The 26,754-nt window shown below is 35.0% G+C and overlaps 2 protein-coding genes across 2 annotated transcripts in view; both read right to left on the bottom strand.

The window, feature by feature from the left end:
- Positions 1 to 26,754, bottom strand: part of LOC119085176 (protein turtle) — a 215,078-nt gene that overhangs the window by 174,336 nt on the left and 13,988 nt on the right. The window lies entirely within an intron of this gene.
- LOC119085182 (L-gulonolactone oxidase-like) lies at positions 16,869 to 19,288 on the bottom strand. The gene is made up of 7 exons (XM_037195494.1): positions 19,139 to 19,288; positions 18,577 to 19,079; positions 18,188 to 18,511; positions 17,871 to 18,105; positions 17,569 to 17,815; positions 17,389 to 17,497; positions 16,869 to 17,320 (listed from the first exon to the last, which is right to left on the bottom strand). The coding sequence occupies exons 1-7, from the start codon at positions 19,228 to 19,230 to the stop codon at positions 16,959 to 16,961; spliced, it is 1,872 nt and encodes a 623-aa protein (XP_037051389.1). The 5' UTR covers positions 19,231 to 19,288; the 3' UTR covers positions 16,869 to 16,958.

Genomic DNA, 26,754 nt, shown 5'->3' with positions numbered 1-26,754 from the left:
CAGCCATCCATGTGCTGATTATAGTCAATACGGTGTTTACGTAGAACGAGTTGGAAAATCAACTCGGGGTCTGCTGTCATCTATAATACAAAAGAATCTGAAAGAAGACCCGAGATGGAACAATAGGTTGTTAGTTCGCCATCTCTCTCACTTATACACTCTACATGCAAATATCTTGAACTATCATCAGCGCCATCTGAGTACCCTTCGATGTCATCACTTGAATTGCTGCAGTAATTTCGACAACGGACGAACATTAAATTAATGTTAAATATTCGTCAATAATTCAAACTTTAAATCCGATAATTTCGTCCGCACCATAACCACATTCATAATACGGCTATAGCGTGTAACAAATACAGCCATTTCCACCAGCATTTTACAGCCTTATCAATGTTTTATAATTGAGTCGTTTTCCATTCTATGAAAACAAAACATTACTTTTATAGCCATGGACGTTTCAAATTAAATACCCTCTCTTCCGTATCCTATCCTATCATTGTGTGTGGTTTCTCCATAAACATCAATAAATCTTTATCCGTTTGGTTCTCCGTTTGTTTTATCTTATACTCGAAATGGAAAACAAAGCACTTACATCGTGTCTTTGCGCATTGGAAAAGTATCCCACCAATGTCTCCATGGTGCTACACTTTAATAAAACCACATGAAATGGTATATTGTGCTGTGTTGTGAAATTCTACGTCTCATTACGCTTAAGCTGCATGGATTTTATATCATTTTTAGTACACGCTTCACAAAGCTTCGTTCTGATTTATATATAAAATTGTAAAATAAAGAATGGAGTGTGAAAGGAAAAGAATGGGAGTTTTGTGTTACACATTTAATCTCTGGCAAAATATACAACGGAAAGTTAGTCGGTACACACTCGAATTTGTACTGTCAAAAGTGCTCGTCAAAAGTAACTGCACAGTAAGACATTTCTATTTATAATAATCGCCATTCCAGCGTTTAAGGTAGAATTTGTAGTGGAATAACGGAAATATCCAACATCATCAACAGCCTCGGTGTGGGGGTTTTTCGTTAACATTAATCGACCCTTAACATTCATCGCCTGTAAGTCATTATTTTTATCTATTCGCATGACCGTTAATAATTAGTATGTTTGACCTTAAATGTACAAGTACATGCAATGCCAACCAACAAATATGATAATAGAATAATAGGACATCACCGCTTCATGTGTCGTCACATTATACTCGAATAGAGTTCCCTGAATCGGTGAACATTAAAAGCTGATACGTTAAATTTACATGTATTGATGTGGAAATTTGTGCTCAGTGGTTCAGACGAACGAAAACATGTCATTAACACTCACATGTGTGTGTGGGCATGCAAGGTTTCCAATCAAAATAATTATCACTTGGGCTAATGAATTCCCACGGAAGGTATAGCAGTCAATAGAGTCAATATTACAATTAAAATATTTTTCAATAAAATTTAATCGTCGTGTCGGTGTTGTTTACAAGTGCACACAAGCTGGTCAAGGTTAATCTTTTGAAGCTTTGGATCAATTTTGGTTGGAGCTGTTTTACATAAATCAGTCAGTATTGCATGTTGAATTATACACTTGATATAATTCTATCTGGTGAAGACAAGTCGTCTAAGTAAACAGCACAGTCTAAGATAGAAAATTGTAAAAGTCACTTTTCAATAAACAGCCGAAAGGCACAGTCGTGTTTCATTGGAGGTCCGGATAAAGAACTTATCCGAAATATCCTGAAGTCAGTCCACACATTTCAACAGGTTATGGGCCCAGGCTATACTGTTTGTTACAAACGAATTTTGTAAACAAAGTATAAAATCGGTCGTGTTGGCTCAGGAGAAGGATCTTGGTGGTAACGACGCAAACAGTTACGTCAGGCATTGGTTGTGAAATTCGGACGCTGTAGAGTGGTGGCAAGGTAGTCACATCAAGATTCGCTCTGAAAGGATCGGTGATCTCATTACGCAGTAATCAATTGGTTTCGCAATGGTCGATTTCGTCTGAGGAGCTAGTCACATGGAAACTGAGTGAACAGTATACGTTACATCGTGGTGACTACGGATGTAGTTACAGTTGAATCGACCAAATGAACATTGTGGTGGTAAAGTCTGTTGGCAAAGTGGCCAACGAGTCATGCATGTTGAAGTGGTACAAGGCGAAGCCGATGGTCAAATTGTACATCGAATTTTGTTCAATGGCCGAATCACAGAAGCCTAGCATTTCGAGGTTGAGTGGGAGCACAAGAGCAATTGAAACAATTCAAGAATCGATGATGGATTGATTTGGTTGAGAAAAGTTTTAATCGAGGAGCACCAATATAATTATACCAATTGAGTGGGAGTGTTGAATTATACACTTGATATAATTCTATTTGGTGAAGGCAAGTAGTCTAAATAAACAGCAGAGTCTAAGTGACCCTAGTTAAGATGGAAAATTGTAAAAGTCACTTTTCAATAAACAGCTGAAAGGCACAGTCGTGTTTCATTGGAGGTCCGGATAAAGGACTTATCCGAAATATCCTGAAGTCAATCCACACATTCCAACATTGCAGCAGGGCTTATTATACAGAAGAATATTGAAGAAGTTGAGAATTGAAATTCCGAATAACAAGCCCTGGTGTTACAGACACCTAAAGCCTAAAACAATGGATCGTTAATACTTTAGCAATTTTCCTCAGTTTCGACCGAAAATGATGAGTTCAATTGTTGTGTATCACAACAGTACAGAACTAAAACTTTGGACAATTTATATTCTCCAAAACTACTGTTGGAAGCAGCGATTCCAAAAATCCTTTTGTATATTAAACGTACAGACAGCGAACATCTCACCCACAAGTTAAGACAACTTTAAACTTTAAATTGATTGCTCAATTACCACGATTCTAACTAGACACAATTAATATTGTGAACTTCTACGTCTATCATATGTACACGTAAACAAATTCACCATTCACAATTCATGTGTCTGCCATTAATTAAATTTGCGCTAAAACTTTTACTGGTTTATTATTGTAACTATAACTGAAGTACTTACAGTGTATGTGGTAAGAATGATCTGTGAACGAAACGTTAATGTGCATGAAGAGCATAATATGGAACACCAGACGAAACACAACACCCTTCCCCAATATATTTTAAATTATAATACACAAACTGGATTGCAATGTTTATTAATTAAACAACTAAAATATCTAAGATTAACAAAGCCGAACTAAACTAATAAAATAATTAGAACATCAACCAAAATCATATAAACTCAATACATACCAGTACCGATTTAGGTATGTTCTTCGTTTACGTTCAATTATATTAAGAAGAATGGGAATCCTTCGGAAACTTAACCGAAAACTTTGTGCAGAAATTTCATGTATTCGGAATGGGAACCAAGTATACGAGCGAAGCTTGTTTAAATAACTACAACACGATCTATATATCCAACATCTACCTACATATATAAGTTGAGTATGTTTCAGCAATGTTTTCCGACAGAGTTTTCCATTTTCCATACACATACATCGCTGTAGCCATAAACATTTTGTTCTATATATAAATATAAAGATCTAAATGTACGACGCACATCTAACCGAATATTATACAAAAATAAAATAATACGAAAGCTTGTCGAGTAGCTTGAAATGTCGAAGTTGAAAATAAATGTGAAAGTAATAAATATTAATATGAATTGTGAGGGAGGTGTAAAGTTTTCAAGAAGCTTTGTGTAAAGTACTTACTGATGGCTGATTGTAATTTATAGGTTAGACGAACGCGAACACTCTTAAGTTGCCTAGAATTTAATCATTTTAAGTACTTAAATGATATTTCTATTTCGGAAAATACTTTTTCTAATTAAAATGTTTTCCGCGAAAAATACTTACGAACGACTTTCACTTTTTGCGCAACATTTTCACATAAATTTTTGTGTGATATGCGGGGGGAAAATTAGAGTGGCAATGTGAAAACTAATTAGGCTTGTATATGCATGAATGTTTTATTATCGAGTGAGGATATTGAAGCTATTAATTAGCAGGTTTTCAAAATAGATAAATAAACTTGAGAATTGAAATTGAAGAATTCTCGTTAGTAAAAACGAGCAACAGCAGTGGTGAGTAGGGGTGTGCGATAATTTGGGAAAAGCATAAAAAGCCTTCCATTGATAACATATTGAATTCGGAAAAAATTTATTGAAAATGTGTTTTCGGTGAGTCAAAGTCAAAATCACTTTGCGTCAATTGTAGGTCAAACAGCCAATAACACCACAAATACTTTAGAGACGTTTTTCAAAAACGTTTTATTTTTGAATTACTTTGGCGACCAACCAATAACACATTTTCGACCAAAATTTTCCAAATTCAAATTTTCTGATTAAGGCCAGGTCAAGCTTGTATGTGTCGTATATTTTTTTTTTCAAAAACACCTTTATTGGTATGAATAGTACAATCTTAACTATTTGTTAATTTTTTACTAGGGTTGAGTTGTACTATCTTCCTTTTACTATCTTGCTGACAGAGCGGAGAGGCATAAACATAATCATTATATGAAATTAAAGCAAAATTATTTATTCACTCCGCTTTCTTTCGAGACATTAGGTTGCATGGGTCCTGAAACGAAGAAATTTGTGGACAAATTGGGATCATTAATGAAAAAGGCAACTGGTGAGGTTAGATCAAAGGACTATCTTTTGCAACGAATTTCAATCGCTATCCAACGTGGAAACGCTGCCTGTACAGCGTACATTAGGCACAGGCACATTAGGGAAAAGCAGGATAGATGATTTTTATTTATTGTAAATTTAATTTTAGAAAAGATCGCTTTTTACTGGCTGCGTCATTATTGTGAGCAGTCTTTTTTTGCGCATTTTCCTTTAATAAATTCCTTTTACTTGCGTAATTAGAAGAAAGTAAGACTTGTGTGGGTTTTACGACCCAATGGTCGAGTCCCTATGCGGTGTGCTGTTTTCATCCTTCATGTCAGTTCGTGGGGTTTAACACGTTTCAGCCTCCTTATTTCATTTGTAATATCTAGTAATAAGATGGCTTCTACGTTGGTGTGGTGAAGCAGTCTTTTTTCGTGTTTGATGGCGTTTTCCCGAATTACATCGGCAACCCATTGTATTTTTAAATCTTTGTGAATTTCTTTGTTTGTCACGTAACGATATGCGTTGGTGATCATTACATTGCTATGTATGCAAACTGAACCTGGCCTTAAATGGAGTCTAATTAGTAGAAAAACAATAATTCGGCCAACAAACATCTTAAACTACTTTTTAGTAGAGGTCATACCAAGTGGGCGCACCAAAATTCGAAAATTTTACTTCATCGATTTTTTGCAACTTGGTGATGATTTTAAAAAAAATTGATTGTTGACATCTAGGGAAGTCAAGAGTTGCTTGTGAGCCCCTTCCGTTTCGATTACCGTAGGGTTTTTTCTTAAGGCCCGTCATTAGGAAATGACAGGACAGTTTCCCGAAAATGTAAGCAAAAATTTATCACAAAAATTCACCGAAAAAATTCAAAGAAGCTCACCTCTGATACTTTCCATTGTATTCGGGCATAGTCTCTTTAGGTCGCCAAGGCATATTTGAACACTAAACACTTTTTACTCGATGCAAAAACTAAAAGTTTTTTTTTGTTTTGTCGCAACAAAAACACAGAAAATATTTCGACACAACTGTGACACTCCGCTACTATAAGTACTGGAATGAATGTTTGCTGTGTTCACTTTGGCACTTTTTTGAATAAAAATATTTTACCGCCGAAGTGAACACAGCAAACATTCATTCTAGTACTTATAATAGCGGAGTGTCACAATTGTGTTGAAATATTTTCTGTGTTTTTGTCGCGACAAAACAAAAAAAACTTTTTGTTTTTTCATCGAGTAAAAAGTGTTTTAGTGTTCAAATATGCCTTGGCGACCTAAAGAGACTATGCCCGAATACAATGAAAAGCATAAGAGGTGAGATTCTATGAATTTTTTCGATGAATTTTTGTGATAAAATTTTCCATACATTTTCGGGAAACTGTCCTGTCATTTCCCAATGACGGGCCTTAACTCAGTCACTTTCGTTGGCTTTTTTGAGAAAAACGTTGTACGCAACAGTACGTTACTTTGTGTGTCCGTATGCAGCCATGAATTCGAGATGCATGTAGTTGTAGTAGCAAGTCAAGTCAAAAATAACAAAATATTTTTCATCCGATGCCGTGAATAACCAAACTCTCTCTCATGGTTTTGGTTGTTTTGGTTTTAAATGGTCAAACAAATGAGGTGTTTGTTTCGTGGAAATAAAAACGGTTATTCGCCCACACACTGATGAAAAATGATGTGTTCACCTCGGGGAGAAATAATTATTGTTTACCAAGAAGGGAAGAAGGAAAAATAGATAAGTAAAAGGAATTGAACGGAGAGACCCTAATCAGTTCGGAATGATTTCATTGAAAAGGGGACATCCATAAAGGACATCCGCAATTCAGTGTTGCCATACAGGTCTTTTATCTTTAATATCTCTGTCAATATGAATATGTGAGGTGTTCAATGTATAGCCGATACCACCTCTCAAATAGTGGGGTAGAGCATAAATTAATCTTCCAAAGATGCGTCTCTCTCGAGTCAAAACTATGTCTGGCAACACTGAATTACGGAGCCTGAATCGATTATTTTTTTATAAAGATGATCCCATTATGAGGTTACGTAATTCGCCATAAGCCTTGAAAATAATTAAATGAAGAAAAAAAAACTTTCCATAGAAAACTCAGTCCAATCATGACCGCACATCAAAAGCAAACAGCGGGCAGAAGAAATTTGAATGGAAATTTTTTTTTACCCATATTTTCTCGCACTATACACGAACTGTTGAGTGAGTCGGTTTAACCTTCCATCATAATGTCTTTAATATTTATAACCCCCCAGCAGGTTATCTTATTAATTATTTTTTATTGTTGATTGTTGTGCATTTATTTATTTTTGTTTTTTTGTTTTGTTTCAGTATGTACAGGTATACAGAGTCGTATAATCTGATTCTGAAATAAAATTTCTTGTTGTCCTAAAGCACGTAAACTAGAAATTATGGGTTCTATTTGAATGCGATAAATTGTATAGCACGTAAAATTAGCGTAGATATTTTCATGGAAATAAATGGATTTAACAGGAAGCATAGAAAAAAAGTAAATTGACAGTAATTAGAGGGTTTTGTGTGATTTTACACTATAATTTCGTCGTAAAAAAAAGTTCTTATTTTGTATTGATGTACAAAGGCTCGCAACAATCTAACCGACCAAACGAAACATTGTACATACACTTGACTTGATGAGGTAAAATTATAGTTCCTCCATTCCGGTAACTGCCGCCGATAAATATTGTCCTGATTTTCTTTCGATAATTTTCGGTTTTTTATTTTGACTAACGAACGGAACTTAAAAGGAAATTGAATCCAATTTGTGGTACAATATTTGGTCAGTCTTTTACTCTTTCGTTTTTTTTTGTTCGTTGGGAATATGTAAATTATGCACGACAAAAGATTTGCTTTGCTGAATTTAATTTAATGGGGGGAAAACTCCCGTGCATATCAAAGGAATGTGATTTTTCAATTCACCTTTAATAAACAGCATTTTACTTCTGCTTCTCTGCTTTTCAGGTAAATGTATTTTAAACGCATATAAATACGTACATTGGGTGTTTATAATGTACGAACAGTAACCGTCGTCTATTTGAAAGTATTTTTCTTCTTCAAGAAACCACATTAAACAAGAATAAAGCCGTAAAAATGTTAAATTGCATGAGTGATTTTCAAAGAGAAAATAAACAGTGCAAAAAATTGATTTTTTCCCTATATAACTATAGCATTTTGTGTACATTTTCTTCCTTTTTTGATGTGTCGTGGCGGTGTGTGTGTATGGTAACATTAGTTTAATATTTCGAAGAAAAAACTAGTTTGAATGGTGTACTTAAACATGGAGTTGTACATAAACTTCATTTTGATACAAAAGTTAAAAGTGATTTTTTACACTTTATAGAACGTAGACAGTCAGTGTATGCAATGCATACTGCTATAAGATTCCATTTTCTTTGATTTTTTTTTTATTATTTCTTGCATAAAATATGACAAACATTGCAGTTGAAGCACACAGAAAAATCGATGAGTAAAAAAAAAGTTTTGTGTACCCCTGGGGGACGGAGAAGTCAACTTTTCGGTAATGTTTTGATGGGATGTCGCATTCATGTCCTGATGGCATGTCATTTCCGTGCTTTTACAGTTATGGTTTCGGTGATTTTTTTTTAAGTTGGTACCATTCCTCTAGATTGGATACGAAAATGTTAAATTATTATTTTTGACTTGAAAATAAATTGAATTCGTGAAGCAACTGAGGCCGTAAATACAACTGCAACGTTAGACTTTTATAGTTACTAATTTGTTAGAGTTGGTGAAATTTTCTGCGAGATACATATACCTCAAAGTGTATAAACTAATCGAACATGGTGACCCCTTTCTTTTGATCGAAATATTATTCCATTATTCATAAATCGTTGTAGTAACGCAAATTAATCATTAAATTTGTTACTTATTTTGTTTAGCGTATATCGTAATGTTTACGAATCTTTTACTTCATTTGTTTAACCATTCATTTTCCTTTAAAAGACATTAACCGTAGGTCATTTTGTCATTTCTGCGTCAATAACAGATGATCAACTGTTTCTACAACTAATGCTAATGCTAGAGTGGAAAGATAACTACATTCAGCAAGTTGTCATTGCAGGACGTAAAAGTTCATTCTTATGGTTATGGCCTGGCCATATCAGTTTGAGGATTTTTTGAAAGTGGACCAGGCGTCAGAGCTATTTTTTAGCGACTCTTTGCTTACATTTCCACATAGCCCTTGGCACCAATAGTCTAAAACCGCAGTCATTTCATTTTAATATTCTTTTATTGGACTATTGGTGCGAGATATCACCTTTTGAAGTTTATCAAAATTTCCGGCCTTTGACTGCAACATTATTTTTGTCATTTTCGAACAACAGTACAGGAAATGTTAGATATCTGTGCTTGCCCCGTATCTCCTTGACAATACCTATCCAATGAGCCCACATACGTGTATGTTCATAGCCTGTAGCGGCAGTAAATCACGGACAAAAAACACGCTTTTTCGACTTTTGGAGGAAGTTCCCCAGCCCTTTTATTGGATACTCAAATTAAACGACTTCGGTTTTAGACTATTGGGGCGAAGGGCTATCTGGGCATGTAAACAAAGAGTCACTAAAAAATAGGTCCGACGGAGGCTAGTCCACTTTCAAAAAAATCCCTCTTTATATGTCATGTCACTACCAAACGAAGGTTGTTTTTAACCATGGACTAGGACTATTTTTGGCAAAACATTTTCCTAAATTTTCCAAAAGTATTTTTTTGGTAAAATTAAAGACAATACGGGAAAATTCATGAAAAGATGGTAAAATGTTTTCCCAAAAATAGTCCCTGCTTCTAACGTAAGCATATCGGCCGCAGGCCCTACACCATGTAGAGTTTACTATGTACACAGTAATTTTATTTCTTGGCAATTCTAGGCAATTAGATTAAATGGAATAGAAATGATGAAGAAGACAGGAGTTCGAGTAGAGAATTTTTTCTTCGAAAACATTTATAAGCCCAATTATGTTCGACGGCAAAATGAATTTCATCTTGAACGTTTCTCCATTTCGCGATGAGAGCGAGGAGCCATTTTATATTTACCTTCATTCTGTTACTTAGCAAAAAAAGCAACAAAATGTATGTTGGTGATGGCAACAATTTTTCTTTTATTCGCATACACCATAGTCGTAATAAAAAGTGTTCATGTATGCCATCCATCTATAGACGCATGTTTTTTTTTTAGCTCGAAAAAAAAAGTTCCATCCATTCACCGAACAAATTTACTCTCTTGTAATAATGTAATGGAAAAGAGGGTGAAGTTCATTTTGGGGCTGGCTGTGCTACGTTTATTGCTGTTTTAAATTGAGGTTTGAGGAAATAATAATCATAAAAATACAAAAAGGTGTACAACATAATAATAGCGCTGTAAAATTGTAAAGAAAAATCGATGATACATTGAGGGTGAAAAATGTTCAGATGCTCGTAGCTCTGAAATATTGAAATAGATACGAGGTCATTGATGCATCACTGAGCGATTCTTTCTCTCTCGTATCATTTAAAAATCACGCACAACCAGATTCATCACTTAAGCGATGCGAATTTGGCATGTACTGCACTCCTATAGTGGTTTCTACATTCATCAAAAATTAACAACGACAAAATCTAAAATATAAATTTGGTCAGACGAAGACAAATTCATATTTCCAAATTTCCAATTCAAATTATCTTAATTACGGTAATGACTAATTGTCCGTTTTGTTAACCATCGAAATAAACGTAAAATCGAACCATTAGTATTTAACAGTACACGCATCAAGCTGGTTCAACATGATATCCAATAAAAATCGTTCAGATCACACACAGATACGTCTTTATAACCACACAAAATCAAAATGTCCGAAGAAACCTTGTGTACTACCATGCCCATTCAAAAGGTGATAGTTTAGCTTTTAATATTGTTCAACTATTTATCGATAAGATCTTTCTGTTCTGGCACAATTGATGACAATTAAAGATAATTTTATACCGAACTTTTCGGGTAAAATATTGTCGTGATAATTACTGTTTATGGCTGTTGTGTCAACAAGGTCAAGCAATCAAAGAAAATGAGAAATTGTAAACATAGACGGTGAACACGATCGATAATGATGGAGAAAGAGTTTGGTATTTCGTACAATAAAGAATGAGAAGTTAAATGGATTAATTCGAGCGCAATAGGAAGTCGTGTATTTATTCGGAGACATATATTGATAAAGTGGGCCCGTATGAAATACCTGGTCGATATCCAACCTTATTCATTCGAACTAAGTAGCTAAGATGGAGACAATGCTCGATAATTATACAATGGTCTCTCAGTGCTTAAATAAGCACTGCTCATTATTCGAATTCTTAAATATTTTATCAAACATCTTAAATTCCTAAAACTTCTCAAAAAATTTTAAGAATTCTTTCAGGAAATTCAAGAATTTTAAGAATTTAATTTTTAAAATTAAAAAAATTCTTAAAAAAATCCCTTTTCGCAATTCCGGTCCATAATCATCACCTTTCCATGCATCCATTTAATGTCGTTTTGAAGGTATTTATTTCACAGTGCGTTTTTGATTATTTTTTCGCACTTGGGCTTTTTCACATTTTTTTTCGCACGCTACATAGCTCAGTACCTTTAAGAAAGACTAAATTTTATAAATAAAAACTTTGCACAGACCAGGATTTGAACATCCAACACCAAATTCTTCCAAACACCAAGCAACGACCATAGCCATTCGGCTACAGAGTCACACAATTATACAGAACGTATTGTTGAAGCGTACATACTAAGCATTGACCACTTGATTTTATTTAGCGCGTCTCTATACATCACATTGCAATTTGTATATAGAACAGGTCGCTTGATCGTTCAAATGAATTCATGTTTGCATGTGAATGTTTGGTAGAAATTTTGGTAATATTTTGCATTGGAAAGGTGATTATGGCCCGAAATTGCGAAAAACGTTGTATCTACCACGGTAGGTATGCCGGTATTTTTTCGCACACGACGTCTTGTCGACCTCGGCTTCGCCTCGGATCGACAATCGACATCTAGTGCGAAAAAATACCTTCATACCTACCTTGGTAGATAAATAACTATTAATTGTTGTACCGCCAACTATTATACCAATACGCTTCATTCTTCAAAGCTCTGCCTGTTTCCATTGCCTCTCAACACAACAAAAGTTCTATGACATGATCACTGGTATATGTTATTCGTTTTATTTCTAGCATATTTTTACACTTTAAACTGTAGAGTTTATAAGTGTAGGTAGTAAAACACGATTAGGGTACAAGTGTGAATAATTGTTATGATGGATCAATTACCCCCTTGCATTTTGTCTCATTTTAGATCGTTAAATTTAGAAAACGAAATGAACAATTGTTGTACGTTCTTCATAGTCTCGATTGCCAGACACAGTATTATTCTATTGCACTGCATAAAACCATAATGATGCCTCGACGAAAAACAGATAACGTGTCGGTGTTATAGATTTTTAATGGTAAAATAGATAAAAATTCGTCAAAACGCCCACACATTCTTTGTCAGAAATCGTACAATAAATTAAAGAATCTAATGTGTATAAGACATATACTTGCAGCAGTCATAAATGATCAAATTTATAGGAATCGTCGTAGATAGGTCTCGTAGGTCTATTTGAAATGTAAATACAAGAACTTGTTTATGTTTTCGTTTTTTGTATTTAACAAATAAAAAAGATCTTGTTCGCCGGATAGACCTCCAGTTTATCATTACTATGTACCTTAAGGCATTAAGTGACGTTAAGTCAAGGTGAATATGGGCCCTTGAAAATAAAAACTTTTTTTTTTCCTTTAATTTCTTGTTTTCTTGGATCAACTTTTGTGGATATTTCATTCCGTGTCTTGTATGGCTAGTAAAAGATCTGTTCGAATAAATTTGTTGCTGTAAATGTAACTGTTTATTTGTGGAATGAAACATCTGTCTCAATTTAATGCATCAATATCTTCCATTTAACTGAGGAATGAAAAAGTTTATTGTTCATTAGATTAATGACTTGACAAAAAAAATTCCTCATTTTTCGTGGCAGGCCGGTGGTATCGAATAGAACATTTCATTCAATTACTGGGCACTTGAAAGTAGAAATTAAAATTTAATGGAATCATTCTTCAAAATTTTTCATTATTTTAATATTCCTCATCTTTACACTCAACATTCAGAAGATGCGTCGACGAAGAGGAAATGAGACATTGTATGTAGGTAGAAAATATGCCGTAGCCAACGTAGAAACGTAGAAATTTTGAAAAGTAAGGAGAAATCTAACATTCCAGTCCCACTGTCCTGCTGCGAATTTCGTAGACCTTGTCATACAAAACGGGACGAGATGGCTCAGTGTTCACGGCCTAGCCTTCCATCAAAATGATCCCGATTCCCGTGTCAGACAATTTCATATAAAATTTGTCTAGCGATTATATTGCATTAGTAACGTCCTAAATTTCACTCAAGCTTCATAATTTGGGAAGTTGCAGTGTGCTTGGTGGCTTCAACGATGTGTGACATAACCCAAACACGATGAATTTGTTTTCATATGTCTACTATACATTTAGGCGAAATATCAATTAGCACCCAATTTTCCTCGGAGGGTATTTGCATACTTTGAGGCCGGTGGTCCATACTGACTTGTTATTGGACATAAAAGACTGTTAGTTAGGTCTTAAAACAAATCAAATCAAAACAAGGGGATACTCAGACTCACGAAAGGATGATAGGGGAATTGTAACTCTGAGAATTGAGAATAATTCTGAAAAAATTGTAAAAATCCTGAAACAATTTTTGGGATTTTTTTTTCACAATTTATCTGAATTTTCAGAACTTTAAATTCTCAAAAATATGCCATGAAGACAACATTGAAAACTATCGATGTTTCCGTCGTACCCGCCATATCATTTACTGTTTTCTGGGTCTAGCCTTACCACAAAATATCGACCATAGCCTGTAAAGAATCCTCAGTGATGCAATTGATTTCTCTATATATAAGACTGGAAGGAATATGGATGCGCACTTAAAATAAAAATAGGAAGATCACATGGGTAGTGATTTCGTTCACACTTCGTTATAGTATAGAAATCTTAGTCAGAACGTAATTTGAAAAAAACAATTTTTTTATTCATAAAATTGTTCATTAAAAACCCTTTCAGAACACCGCAAGTAATATTTTTGATATGTTCAAATTATTCTAATTCAATTCTCACATTCCATCCATTAAAAATTTATTCGAATTTCTTCTAACAATAGGGCTATATCAGTAACCTTGCGAGTAAAACGTATAGCAACTAATTGTCGGAGCACATTAGAGAAGAAAATAAAATTCTTCCAACAGATTAAGTATACCACCACCACTTATACGATGTTTCCTTAGGGTTACCTCTAACAATTAACGTTGAAAGGTGTATCGAATGTTTAGGAAAGTCTCGTATGTAATCGAAAATTATTAGAGTTGAGAATGTAAAGGATTTGATATTTTATCATTCCTTTCTAATACTTTCGTGTATTTAATACGACCACCTTCGATACCTCGGTCTGAAATACCAGGACTGGTATAAACCAAGATATTGAAATCATAATTCAATTCATCACTGACGACGGCATATTCAACAACAAAAAATTCTTTCTTTCATCAAAATTGCTAGAAGGAAATTGAAACATAATTAGCCTAACAATAGCTTCATCAACTCATGCGTGAGAAAAAAAAGAGTTTTTTTTTTCTTCTTCAAAATAATTCGTTTCAAATTAGAATGATATGAGAAATGCAATAAATAATTCGAATGAAATGGGGAAGTGAGTTTGAAAATGATGTTCTTCGCGTTGGTATATTACGTAGGAAGAGGTATGTCCAATTATTATTATTCTATCAAGATGGTGCGGTGCGTTTGTGTTGCGGAAAGAGGCATATAATTTCTATTAATATGGAAAATCGACGACATTTGTGACTTATAGTCGACCGTCTACAATTTTACAGTATATGGCTCATTCCACAGCGATAGTTGTTACATGATCAGAACTTTACAGAATTCCATAGAATTTGACAAGAATTTTCTTGTTATTTTTTAAAACTCTGCTGAATAGGTGAATTATGTGAAATTATGGGATTGTAAGGTGGGTCACTGTAGAATGAGCCATATACATTCCCATGTAGCCATATTGTCAAATTACGAAACCTAATTAAAAAATCTGGAGTCAATAATAAAAAAATTCGTCGTTACAAAGGCACTTTCCCGAATCTTGATGAGCTTTTCCACCCGTGCAAAACCCTAAAAAAACCTTCCACATTCACGAAAATTAATTAATTCATTTTATGCAAGTGTAGTTGGAAACATATAAATTAAGTGGCAGATATACAAACAATCCACTTCTTGTGTTATGTACGCTGGCAATGCTTGAGAAATAAAAATAATTACAAATTCACCCTTTTTCTTATACTCGCTGAAAACACGGTTAAGGTTAAATTAACATAATGTTATGTTAAGTGTAACACACAGTTCACACAGAGTCGTCCGTAGTAACCGGCTACATTCACCTCTACGCCAGAAGTTGATAGGAATTTCATATTTTTTTCTACTTTATTTTTTGACTCAACTGGTGTACATTGTGCAGAGTATGTACAACAACACACAATATTATTTTAGTATTTTAAATGTAACGTTTGAAAAAACCACAGGTGTTTTTTTTAATAATTTTTTTTTCCTCTTCTCCTTTTCAAAATAATAAAATTCAATGTAAATGACATTGAACTGGGCTCTGCTGCATTGAGTGATGGGAAAAGTCTCATTAACATTTCGAAATGTTATGTACAACAGTACCCACACAGAAGTCTACGCTACACGAAAAAAAAGAGAGAAAATAATTTTGAAATATTAAACGTTCATTTGACAAGATAAGATAGATGTTATGGAAGGATATCTTCGTTTTTTTCTTCTTTTATTATTAGACAAGTTAAGTCAACGTAATATTGTTTACATGGGACGGTCTCAATTGAATGGAAATTTGGAATGAAATTAGACCAAAGAGGGGTGTTACATAGATAAGGTCACAGCGTCGAAATGAATGAATTAAAGCGGATTGATGCTAACAGCACACCTTTCTTTCAATGAGTTGTGATGAAAGTTCATGGTTTGACCGTCGAAACTGATCGCCAGCGCCAATGTCAACATTTTCTTTTTGATTTTTCACTTCAATGATCTATTGAAATTGAGATATAGACTCAATAAACCAATTTATTCAACGTATACTACATGCCTGAAACATAAATAGTTTCACAAATTGTGTATTTACTGAGTGTCATTGGACCTGAAACGTCATTCTTCTTCTTCTTACAATGGCGAAAATCACAACCCATTGAAGTACACGGAAAAATAAGAATAAACGGCAACTCATCTGTCATCAACAGCAACGACTAAAATAAGCGATGTCATCCGGTTAACGTTTTTTTATATTTAAGCAATGTATGTTAAATCGAATGAAGTAAAAGATTTTCTATGAAACACAGGACAAACATCGGAAGTAATAGATTTGATGATCATACCGTGGCACACCTTTTTAGAATATTAGGGAGTCCTTTATGTCAGAAAAACTTTTGATGTGTCGTAAGTCGTAAGTCGTAAGTCGTAATACCGTAAATGAGGAATGTGATCTATGGTTTTAACCAACTAGCGATATAAAATGTTGTCAATAGACCATAAAGCAAAATGGGCAGTGATAAGACCTAAAAGTAGTCATGCGTAAACCTACGATTTTGGGGGACGACCGCATTTTTAACAGTGATTTTAAACAATAATTTCCAACACCAAATGTAATTTCCAACAATAATGCCCAATCAAAAAATGGCGACCTCAGTTTTGGCACTATTACTCCCATCGGTTCCCATGTAACTTCCACAGTTCCTATTCGTTACCTACATATCAACAAGAATAAGATAAGAGCGTTCATAATCACGATTATGAGGCGCGCCTCAAAAAGCTGCGACATTTTTCCGCTCACTAAATATTGTTCTTAGCTGTAGTTTCTCTGAAACCATCAATGAACAACGTAAACAAATAATCATCGCATCGAGTTACACACCATCAGAAGACGATGTTCCTCCCCCTAGTAAGAAAGTCAGAGACTTAGTCGACTATAGCTTCCATTAATCTTTGGCACCGATACAAATTCACATCAAATAGTCTGGGGCAATGGCAAAGGGGCGAGTCACGACTAGAGTTTATTTTCAGTTCTAATCTAAATTTTCTTTTTACATTGCCGCCGAAATGTGACTTTGAATTAATTTACCAGCATTCTTTATCCTAAAATTCCACCAATTCCACCCAACAAGGAACATTGACCATTAACAGTGCTAGCTAATACTGGAACAGTTTCATTCAGCCAATCGAGTAAGCCACTGATGGGCGGATAAAATGTCAGATCAAGCAAGTCGGGCTCTTCGTTTTTTGTTTTGCATACGGGATACGTATATCCCGGGAGCGTTGAACAAAGCTGATTATTCCCACAATCCGAGTCTTTCGAACAGATACAGGTGTCCAATAAAGCACACTTGTTTGTTGACATTAACGGATCCGAATCGATTGCGGTACCATCTCCAGTTATACGTAGGCCGAATTTGTTCAGGAAAATTCCGTTCGGGTCAAATTTGGTCATAGCACCTAAATCGTAGAAATTCCGTTATTCAGCAATTGAATGAAATATATCGACTCAAGTCGCTTTGCCTTACCAACAAAGTTTGCTCGTGCTGTATCATTTAACTTCAGATCCAGCATTTCACTGCTATGGTAAAAGAGACCACTTTTACCCCAATGGGAGCGTGCTTGGAATCTCTTTGTCTATACATCCAATTTAGAAATATTGAGTTGAGCCGATATTCAGAACGTTAATTTTAAAATGTTTCCGTTACCAACAGCTGCATAATTGACTGATATCCGGCCAGACTTCCAGATGCCTCATCGTAAACATTAGTGCGTTTCCACACAGCGAATTCAACGTGTATCGAGTCCCTTTGGTACGCGGTTGACATGTAAGCGTTAGACTTTGAAGACAATCTCATAAAAAGTCCCTGTAGCGGAAATACTGTCGGAGTTTTCGCTACAATGTCTTTGGTAGCTATGACAAATGCCGACAGATCGTCTACATCTATACAAACTCTATCCAATCGAAAATTGTGAAACAAAATCCACTTTTGTACACAAAGCGTCTTACTCATTGTCCAAAATCGATATATTCGATTTTATGTCACCATGAGCCCAATGGCACGATTCTCCGGAAAATCCGACATCATCGGCACCGCACGGTACAGAAAACATAGCATGCGGAAAACCGGTCGCAGGATTTTCAACAGTATTTCCATCTTCGGTATAAATGGGCACTGTGCCAAGTGTTTGCGTAACAAGACCCGACTTTGCAATGATTTCAAACGAGCGGGCAATTTTGTTTCCTGTAGTGGATTGAAATTAAAATAGTTCTAACTGAGCCTACTACACGCATGCGAATATTCATTCTTGTATACGTCGTATTACCTAGTGTTGACGCCAGTGTACATTGGCTGGAAGTTAAGTCGTAAGCAAATTCCTTCGACTTAGTCGCAATGTAATTGAAATATCCGTAGGTTCGTGGCGCAACAGCATTGGTATACGCTTCTCCAGGTGAGCTAGCACTTACAAAGGTTAAATTTGCAACAACAACTTGTTGGAATGCGGGAAACCAATAGAACGTAATCTGATCAGAGTTTCTCGCCCAATTCAAAGCCGTACCGTCGGTGAGAATCTCGTCGGATACAACGTAATTATGGGCGAGGACTTTGTACAATGGCACAGTGTACAAAGTTATTTCCACCAGGATGCCTAAATATTTCGATTTCGGAAATTTGAATCTACCCAAACCCCAAACAAGAATCAATTGTTCATACCAAGGAGTCCGAGATTAACCTTAAAAGCGTTTAAGTCCTGTGGATCGAAAATTTCTACGATCTCTCCGAGTCCATTAACAACAGTTAGGCGAACAACCTGTTCGGAAATGGTTGAGTTATACTTTAATGTGGAACCATGCGCACCGGTTCCGATTGCCCCTCCCAATGTGATATTGCCAAAAGCTGCAGTGGTTCTCAAAGCTCGGCGATACTGTAACAGAAATTCGCCAGCTTCATATATTGTTACGCCTGGACCAAATGTTGCGGTGACATTGTCATCGTTCATCCGGAAAAATTTGTATTCGGACATGTCAACGGGAATGCCGTCCGTACAGATTATATCTGTCTGTGAATGGCGATTACCAAAAGCTTTGATTGTAATGCCACGGGTGATGGCTTCATTTACAATTGCCACAACTTGACTGATATTGGTCGGATACACCATGTAATCCGAAGGAACACATAATGGATACGGCGAATAGGAGGAGTAGTTCTTCGTAGGACTAAAATGTAAATGTCGGAAGGACTAATTCGATTACGCAGCGAACATTGAGCGTCTTACATTTCACAGCGAACAAACACTGGGCTTATAATTGGCAAAACTACTGTCAAATATTGCAATATAAAGGAATGGAAATTTTTGGGAACTGCCATTTTTATCGGCAAAATGTGCACAACTGAAAGACATACAGAGTGAACGAAAGTTTATAACGAATCAGATTCTTTTCATGAGATTTAAATAGATTTAAATTTGATAAAAAGATAAGGTGTGAGACACATAAAACCATAAAGAGTGAAAAAATGAATATTTGGCTTTCCAAAAATAAAAAAGGAGAACGTAGCAGACACTGCGACGTTAGCCCCGTACGATCCCGTATACCTATTGCGTACGTGACTCTAGCACGTCCATAGTTCAATAGTTCATACACATCACTAGTTCGTCCGTAGGCCGCCTCACTGTAGCATATACTTAATCTGATCTGATTATAATCTGATGAGATTAAACCGAAATCTGAACAGATTGATCTGATCTGTTTCGAGCCCTACACGACTTACGGTCAGTCGAAGGACTCTAGCTCATGATCTAGTGAACCGATTTTCATAAACTTGTTTGTCTCCGATTGTTGTATATCGGATCTATGCAGTGCATAATATGCACTAGGACGTATCGAATTTTGCAAATTTTAAGGACCGCGATAGCCTGTGTGCGGAAAACGTATATCATCGAAAACTGTGTCCGGGCATGTGGTTGATGAATCCAATGGAGCCATGGAAGAAGTCCCCCCGGGCGACTTTAAGTTTCCGAAGGTCATAATTCGGAAAGTTGATAGTATTTTTGAAAACAATGTTCTAGCGGAATGTAGAGCTTTGAAAACTCTACAAAACTACCGAAGAAACCGATGGTCCAAAAGGTGTCACTGCCAAGATTGCCTAACATCGAAAATGTGACCATTTGGTTTTTGACTTATATTTCCTGAGAGACAAATGATTTTGTTTAGCCTGTGGTATGAGATGGTAGAGGAGGTCGAGCACTACCAGTACACTAGGCATGTCCCGATCGGATATACTCTTGAAATCACTTTTATAACATTTGTGAATGGAATTTTTAAGAGTGGCCACGTCGCCCACGAAGCAAGTGCAGACACTGCAACCGGTACTGGTGAGTCGAGGACACCTTGGCCAGTAAGTATGCATAATATTCCATGACAGTAGCTGAACTCTTTCACAAAATATTTGTTATTTCGATGTGGCACATGAATTGAAAAACTACGAACTTCAATTTTTCGTAAATATATCGAAAAATATGTATAATCTGTGTATTTGCAACGAAATCGACTTCTTACTACTATTCGTGGGTGAAATAACTAATTAAATCGATTATTTCTCGTTTTTCTCATAAATTCAATTTATTCAGATTTTGCAGTACAAAGTGTGCCACATCGAAATCACAGATATTTTGTGAAAAAGTTCAGCTACTGTCGTGGAGTATTATGCATACTTACTGGCCAAGGTGTCCTCGACTCAACAGCACCGGTTGCAGTGTCTGCACTTGCTTCGTGGGCGACGTGGCCACTCTTAAAAATTCCATTCTAAAATGTAAAAAAGTGATTTCAAGTGTATATCCGATCGGGACATGCCTAGTGTGCTGGCAGTGCTCGACCTCCTCTACCACCTCATACCACAGGCTAAACAAAATCATTTGTCTCTCAGGAAATATAAGTTAAAAACCAAAAGGTCACATTTTCGATGTTAGACAATCTTGGCAGTGGCACCTTTTGGACCATAGGTTTCTTCGGTAGATTTGTAGAGTTTTCAAAGCTCTACATCCCGCTAGAACATTGTTTTCGAAAATACTCTCAACTTTCCGAATTATGACCATCGGAAACTTAAAGCCGCCCGGGGGACTTCTTCCATGGCTCCATCGGATTCATCAACCACATGCCCGGACACAGTTTTCGATGATCTACGTTTTCCGCACACAGGCTATCGCGGTCCTTAAAATTTGCAAAATTCGATACGCCCTAGTATGCACCTACTCGACCGAACTTTCTCATTTTCCGCTCTACGTGTTAGAAACGACACAGCAGTTCAATACTTCGTACGGGGCTAGAAATTGTAGTTGACATTACGGTTATATTTATGAAGACGTCAACAATAATGCTATCACCGCAATTATGCCACTTATAGCGCTGTTGTTTGCTCAAACAATGAAAGCTCCGCATCTTTTCCATTGTTTAAACGACAGACATACATTGTTTATTGTAGATACCGTCTGCTTCGAACTCAACCTCTTAGAAACGGCATAGCGGTTTTGTAAGCCCTCCTAGTACATCGTGTGGGGACACAAAGTTTGTCATATCGAAATCTTTGAAATTTTTCTTTGGGACAACGACAACAACTCAACTCACTACTAAAAATATAGTTCCAAAAATATGTAAAAAAACCTCTCAGTGGAAGAAGAGTTCTTAGAGGAATATACTAAATTTACAGTATTACATAGCGAAACGCGTTGAAATCAATTTTGGTGAGTCTTAAACAGTACTTCACTGAAGCTTAACGACTTTTTTTTCTTAATTTCAAAGTTTTTTTTGGTTTAATTGGAACGAGTGGATACCTATTCATCCCCTCGGTAACTGAAGGTAAAACTTGATAAATCCTCTTGCATAAATCTTAAAAATGTAGATACGTAACGATGAATTAAAAACATTTTTTCAAGGGCACATACAAAACATTCTTCGTAGCGACTGTATTATCATAAATTATAAAATTGAATGAGCATTTTTCTTTAAGACGTAGCGACGACGAGAACAACAACAACGGCAAAATGCTTTATATAAGACCCACTTAACCTAATTTCATTTATAATTTAATTCTTTCTCTAATAAAAAAGTTCATTGTTTCTAATGCTTGTGTAGTGTATACGTATGTGCAGTGCATGGCAATAACTCTTCACGAGTTCATGACCATTCATATTCCTCAACAACAACATCAGATCAAAGCTAATAAGTTTATGTACTTGAGTTGTAATTGAAAGAAAATATAGACACGAAAACAGAAAAAAAATCACCAACATTACAAAAACGAACCCTCAAGACAGTAAAACAAATAGACCTTATAAAGATACCTCAGCAAATAATATATTGTATAATGTTCGTACACCGAATATACCTGCGCAATCTAAACTGTTTTTCGTTACCTTTATTAGCTCTATAACGAAGAAAAAAAAAAGATTTTTTTTTTCGTTATTTTCGTCATGTAACATAATATATATAATGTAATAAGCATATCGTCATGGCGAATTTATCACAAAGTATGAAAAAAAAAATCGAATTCCATTCTCATACCATATAATTTAACACGAAAAATGTGAACCTTAACTGGTTTTGTGTTAGCAAGCAAAATTATTGTATATTTGTAACAAATATGTTTGCCCTATGATTGACTAATGTGTACCTCCACACTTTTTCTTAAGATTTTAAAGTTAAAAATCTTTTTTTTTTGTTACTACTTTTTACTACTTAATTTTAGTGTAATAAATATAAAACATGAAGTATTCAATTGAGATGATTGAGACGGACAAGCACCTACTAACAATTTTTTTTTTCGCCTTTACTAGCACCATTTGGATATTATATATGATGGATTTTTATGAATACTACTTTATTAAAAGACGTCATAAAGTCAATAATATTTTTACAATTTTCTCTTCGTTTTTTTCTTCTTTTCTTTTCACTGTGTGGATGTACTTAATTTTTGAAGTACCTTTTTGAAAAATTTACGATGTTTGAGAGTTTCAGTTGAATGTACGGCATAATTATTTCAACACAACCGATATGTTTCCCATAGAGGCGAGAGAGAGGAGATAATGCATTTCTTAAATTTATTGTATAAATAATGGCTCACAACAGAACATTGACTATGGAATTATTATTTTTTCGGTTCCAAAAGATTATTTTTTTTATATTGAAAATTATAGTCTTTCGTCTATTACATGTAATTTTGATGTGTAATTTAAGATGTCATCGCATTTGAGAAAAATGTGTGCATCGGATATTAATTGAGTGAGAAAATTAACGTTAAATTAAATTTGGGAATGAAAATGGAATGTTCTGTTCAATGTATTGCATTCGGTGTTGTATTTTTGATTTATGAAGATGCAAGATATAAAAATTAACTGCAGATGTAAGACAAAAATTTTGAAAGATTTTTATTTTCGAATATCGTAGCAATACCTAACCCGTACGCATCACACTAAGATTGTTAAAATATAAAAAATTATTCCAAGATTTCTGACTCAATTTAATGGCCTGAATTTGACCGATTGCGAACCTATTTTATACATTAGAGCTAAGGTAAGCCGGGTAAGCTGAGCTCATGCTAGAAACTCAACTATGACAACCAGGCTTATTATCCGAATTTTATTTTTGAATTTTTGCGAAATTTAATAATTTTTAGGAATTGTGAAGACTTTTAGAAAATTTGTAAGAATTTAATAGTATTTTACATAATTAGAGATAGAAACATGAAAAGTAGAGTTTTTTGTGTGAATTTTGTTGATCCGAGGAGAAGCCAAGGTCAATAAACACACAAAAACGAGACTTTTCATTTTTATCCCGAGTTACGTAATGGATTTTACGTGCCGAGAGCGTCGAAAGAAGTGCTTGAAACATGAAAAGTACGGTTTTCGACTCATGTAGCATGGAAAGGAATTTTTTAGAAACATTTTCTTAATTCCTTAAAAATGTAAATTGTTTTAAACAATCTTTTGAAATTTTTGAAAATTGTAAGAATTTTTGGGAATTCTGAAATCTATTAATTTTTCAGAATTTTTGAGAATTTCGAAGAAAATATTTTTATTTATTCAAAGCGAAAAAAAAGACTGCTCGCATACGGCGCAGTCAGTAAAAAAACGATCTTTTCAATCAACAAATATTACAATAAATAAAAATCATCCGCTCTGTTACTTCCTAAAGTTCCAAGAATACATGCCGCATTGCCTCTTTGTATAGCAATAGAAATTTTCTGCAGCAGATAATCTTTGGAACGTGGCTCCCCTGATGCTCTCTTCATTAATGATCCCAATTTGTCAATAAATTTCTTTGTTTCTGGACCCATGCAACCTAATGATTCAAAGGCAAGGGGAGTAAATAAATAGTTTTCTTTAAGACGTATATAATGATTATGCTTAAATCTCTCCGCTTTATCTGCAATAGACCCTGCTTTCTTAGAGGATTCACTGATGTATGAAGGAGCCAAAGTATCACGAATTGTTACATCCCATAAAAGTGATTTTCCATGACTCCATGGAACTACTGTCATACCATCAGGTCTTTTACCGTCGTCTCTAGAAATACCTGGTGGTTGCAAAATATTGGGAAATCCTGCAGAGGAAAATGCATGACCAAAAACATTATTTTGAAGAATTTAAGAATGGAAATTGAAAAGCGTTGGATGAAATATAGAATTTGTGATTCATTAATTTACTTATCATTTACGTGATTGAATAAATACATTTGCCATAATTGAAATTCTGAATATTAATCCCTGATAATCAATCTTTCTAAACCGAAAACTTTCTCATCTTGATTGTCGACAAAATACACTGGAAATTTTTTCGTAAGTCTTGAGGATTTCTATCTATAGAAGATGAGCTATTCAAAATTCTTGAGTATTGTTAGCACCTAACTACTTACTTCCAAAGGGTCACAATTGAGTATTTTTTCAGAAAACGTTATATCAAATGACGCTAACAGTCTGTTAGCAACTGATCTCCATCTGTTGTCCACGAAGGCGACAAGAAAAAGCGATCAGCTCAGAGAAATGTTATGCATATAGCAAAAACGTAAAGTAAATTCAGCAAAACTAAAGAAGTAAAAGATTATTTATACAGTGAACGACATCTCAAATGTCTCACTGTCATTTTTTTCAGAGAATGTCATTGTGAATTTGCAATGACACAATAAAATTCTCAGAAAAATTTGACAGTGAGACATTTGAGATGTCGTTCACTGTAAAACATTCGACTCTATTTACAAAATTGAATTGGTTTGTTACGCAATGATCAGTTTTTAAACAAAAAGAAGTAATAGATTTTATGATAATATGTTGTCATTCGTTACAAGACACTTCAAAGTGACTTCCAAATTCAGAAATTATAAGTGAAATCTATCCATGAAAATGAATGAAAAAGTTAAAATTTGGAACCAACAAGGAATGATCAGTTGTTAGAAACTGGCCTATAATTACTTCAAGAATGCTATAAATACAGAAAATCTGATGAAAAATTTAAGATCTCTATCTCTAGGTTCTTGTCATAAGAATCTTGTGCTAGTTAGACGATGGAACGGAGCATTAATGGCATTACAAAAAGGTAACTGTGTAGTTCAGTCAGTTGGTGTTTTAGTGCAAACACTGCGGTCATGATGGTGTGTTGATGGGCGGGCATCCACAGCATCACAAGTTACTTATGTTGCCATAAAATTATTCAGGTGTTAGGTGTCGCTCTTCTATCATTAAAAATTAGTTAACAAGGTCTCAGCACAAGCGTATGATTGAACAGCTCTCACTCGAGTTCATCTACTCATTAAGTGATATTTTCAATCTCTCCATGTTCATGACCACAAGAAAAATAAATTTCCAACGTCTACAAAACCACTGGCCGACCGAAAGAATATAATTTTTTAACCGAAAAAAATCAAATTCACATGCTACGTTCCCATGTAAACGTAAACGTAAGCACATAATATATATACGTAATGCAATCCACTATGGTTGCCTATCAAATTTCTTTGTGAAGGTGTTATGCCTTGTGCTGTGCGTGAACTTAACAAAGTTCGTCCGAAGCGTACACACACAATATTCAAACTTCAATTGAAATTAATATTACAACCGAGACTACAACAACAAACACCGAAGAAAAAAAATCTTTTTATTCGATTTCTGTTGACGATGAGTGATGATTGCTTTTATGTATAATATGAGAGATACCTAAACTGTTCAATGTTTTTGAAAAATTTTGGTTCGAAGTTTATGCAAGGTTTTTATGAACAATAACAAATCTTTCTGTTTAAGTGAAACATAAAAAAAAGTGTAAGTTAATCAAGCGACTTGAAACCAAACATTAAATTCATTTTTGGAGGTTCTTCGGCTTGTGCTATTTTCGTTGATTATATTTTTTGTTGATGTTGTGTGTGATCTTGTAATAAACTTGTTACTTTTCGTAAGATGGAGATTCGGAAGTATTGGTTTACATTAAAATTGAAGTGTAGATTTCACGCGATTTACAGTGACAATGAGCTGGTTTCAACTGAAAACAGTTTTACCAATTTTAATTTATGCAAATTTTATGCATGAGATTTATTACAGCGCAGAAATCCAAATTATTTCGTCAGTTTCAGTTTTCCAACTGCATAACGAAACTAACTAGTCTCGCACAACAGCAATGTAAAAGACTGCCAAGCATTTTGTCAAACCTCCCACCTGAATTAGCAACTATCGATTTACAATAGTCTGGGTCAGGTTTCGATCTGAGAGAAAATACGTCTTTCGACGTTCAAAAATACCATTTCTCGTTAGGCCATGACGACAGTGGTACTCGATACAATGCTCTAAAATTATGTTGTGGTTTTCCGCCGATTTCGACACCACACGAAATGCACAACGCCGCACATACAATCT

Source organism: Bradysia coprophila, unplaced genomic scaffold (genome assembly GCF_014529535.1).
Source record: "Bradysia coprophila strain Holo2 unplaced genomic scaffold, BU_Bcop_v1 contig_94, whole genome shotgun sequence".
In the NCBI taxonomy this organism is placed as follows: Eukaryota; Metazoa; Arthropoda; class Insecta; order Diptera; family Sciaridae; genus Bradysia; species Bradysia coprophila.
Note: the sequence above shows the minus strand (reverse complement) of the source record. Positions and strands in the feature narration are given on the sequence as shown.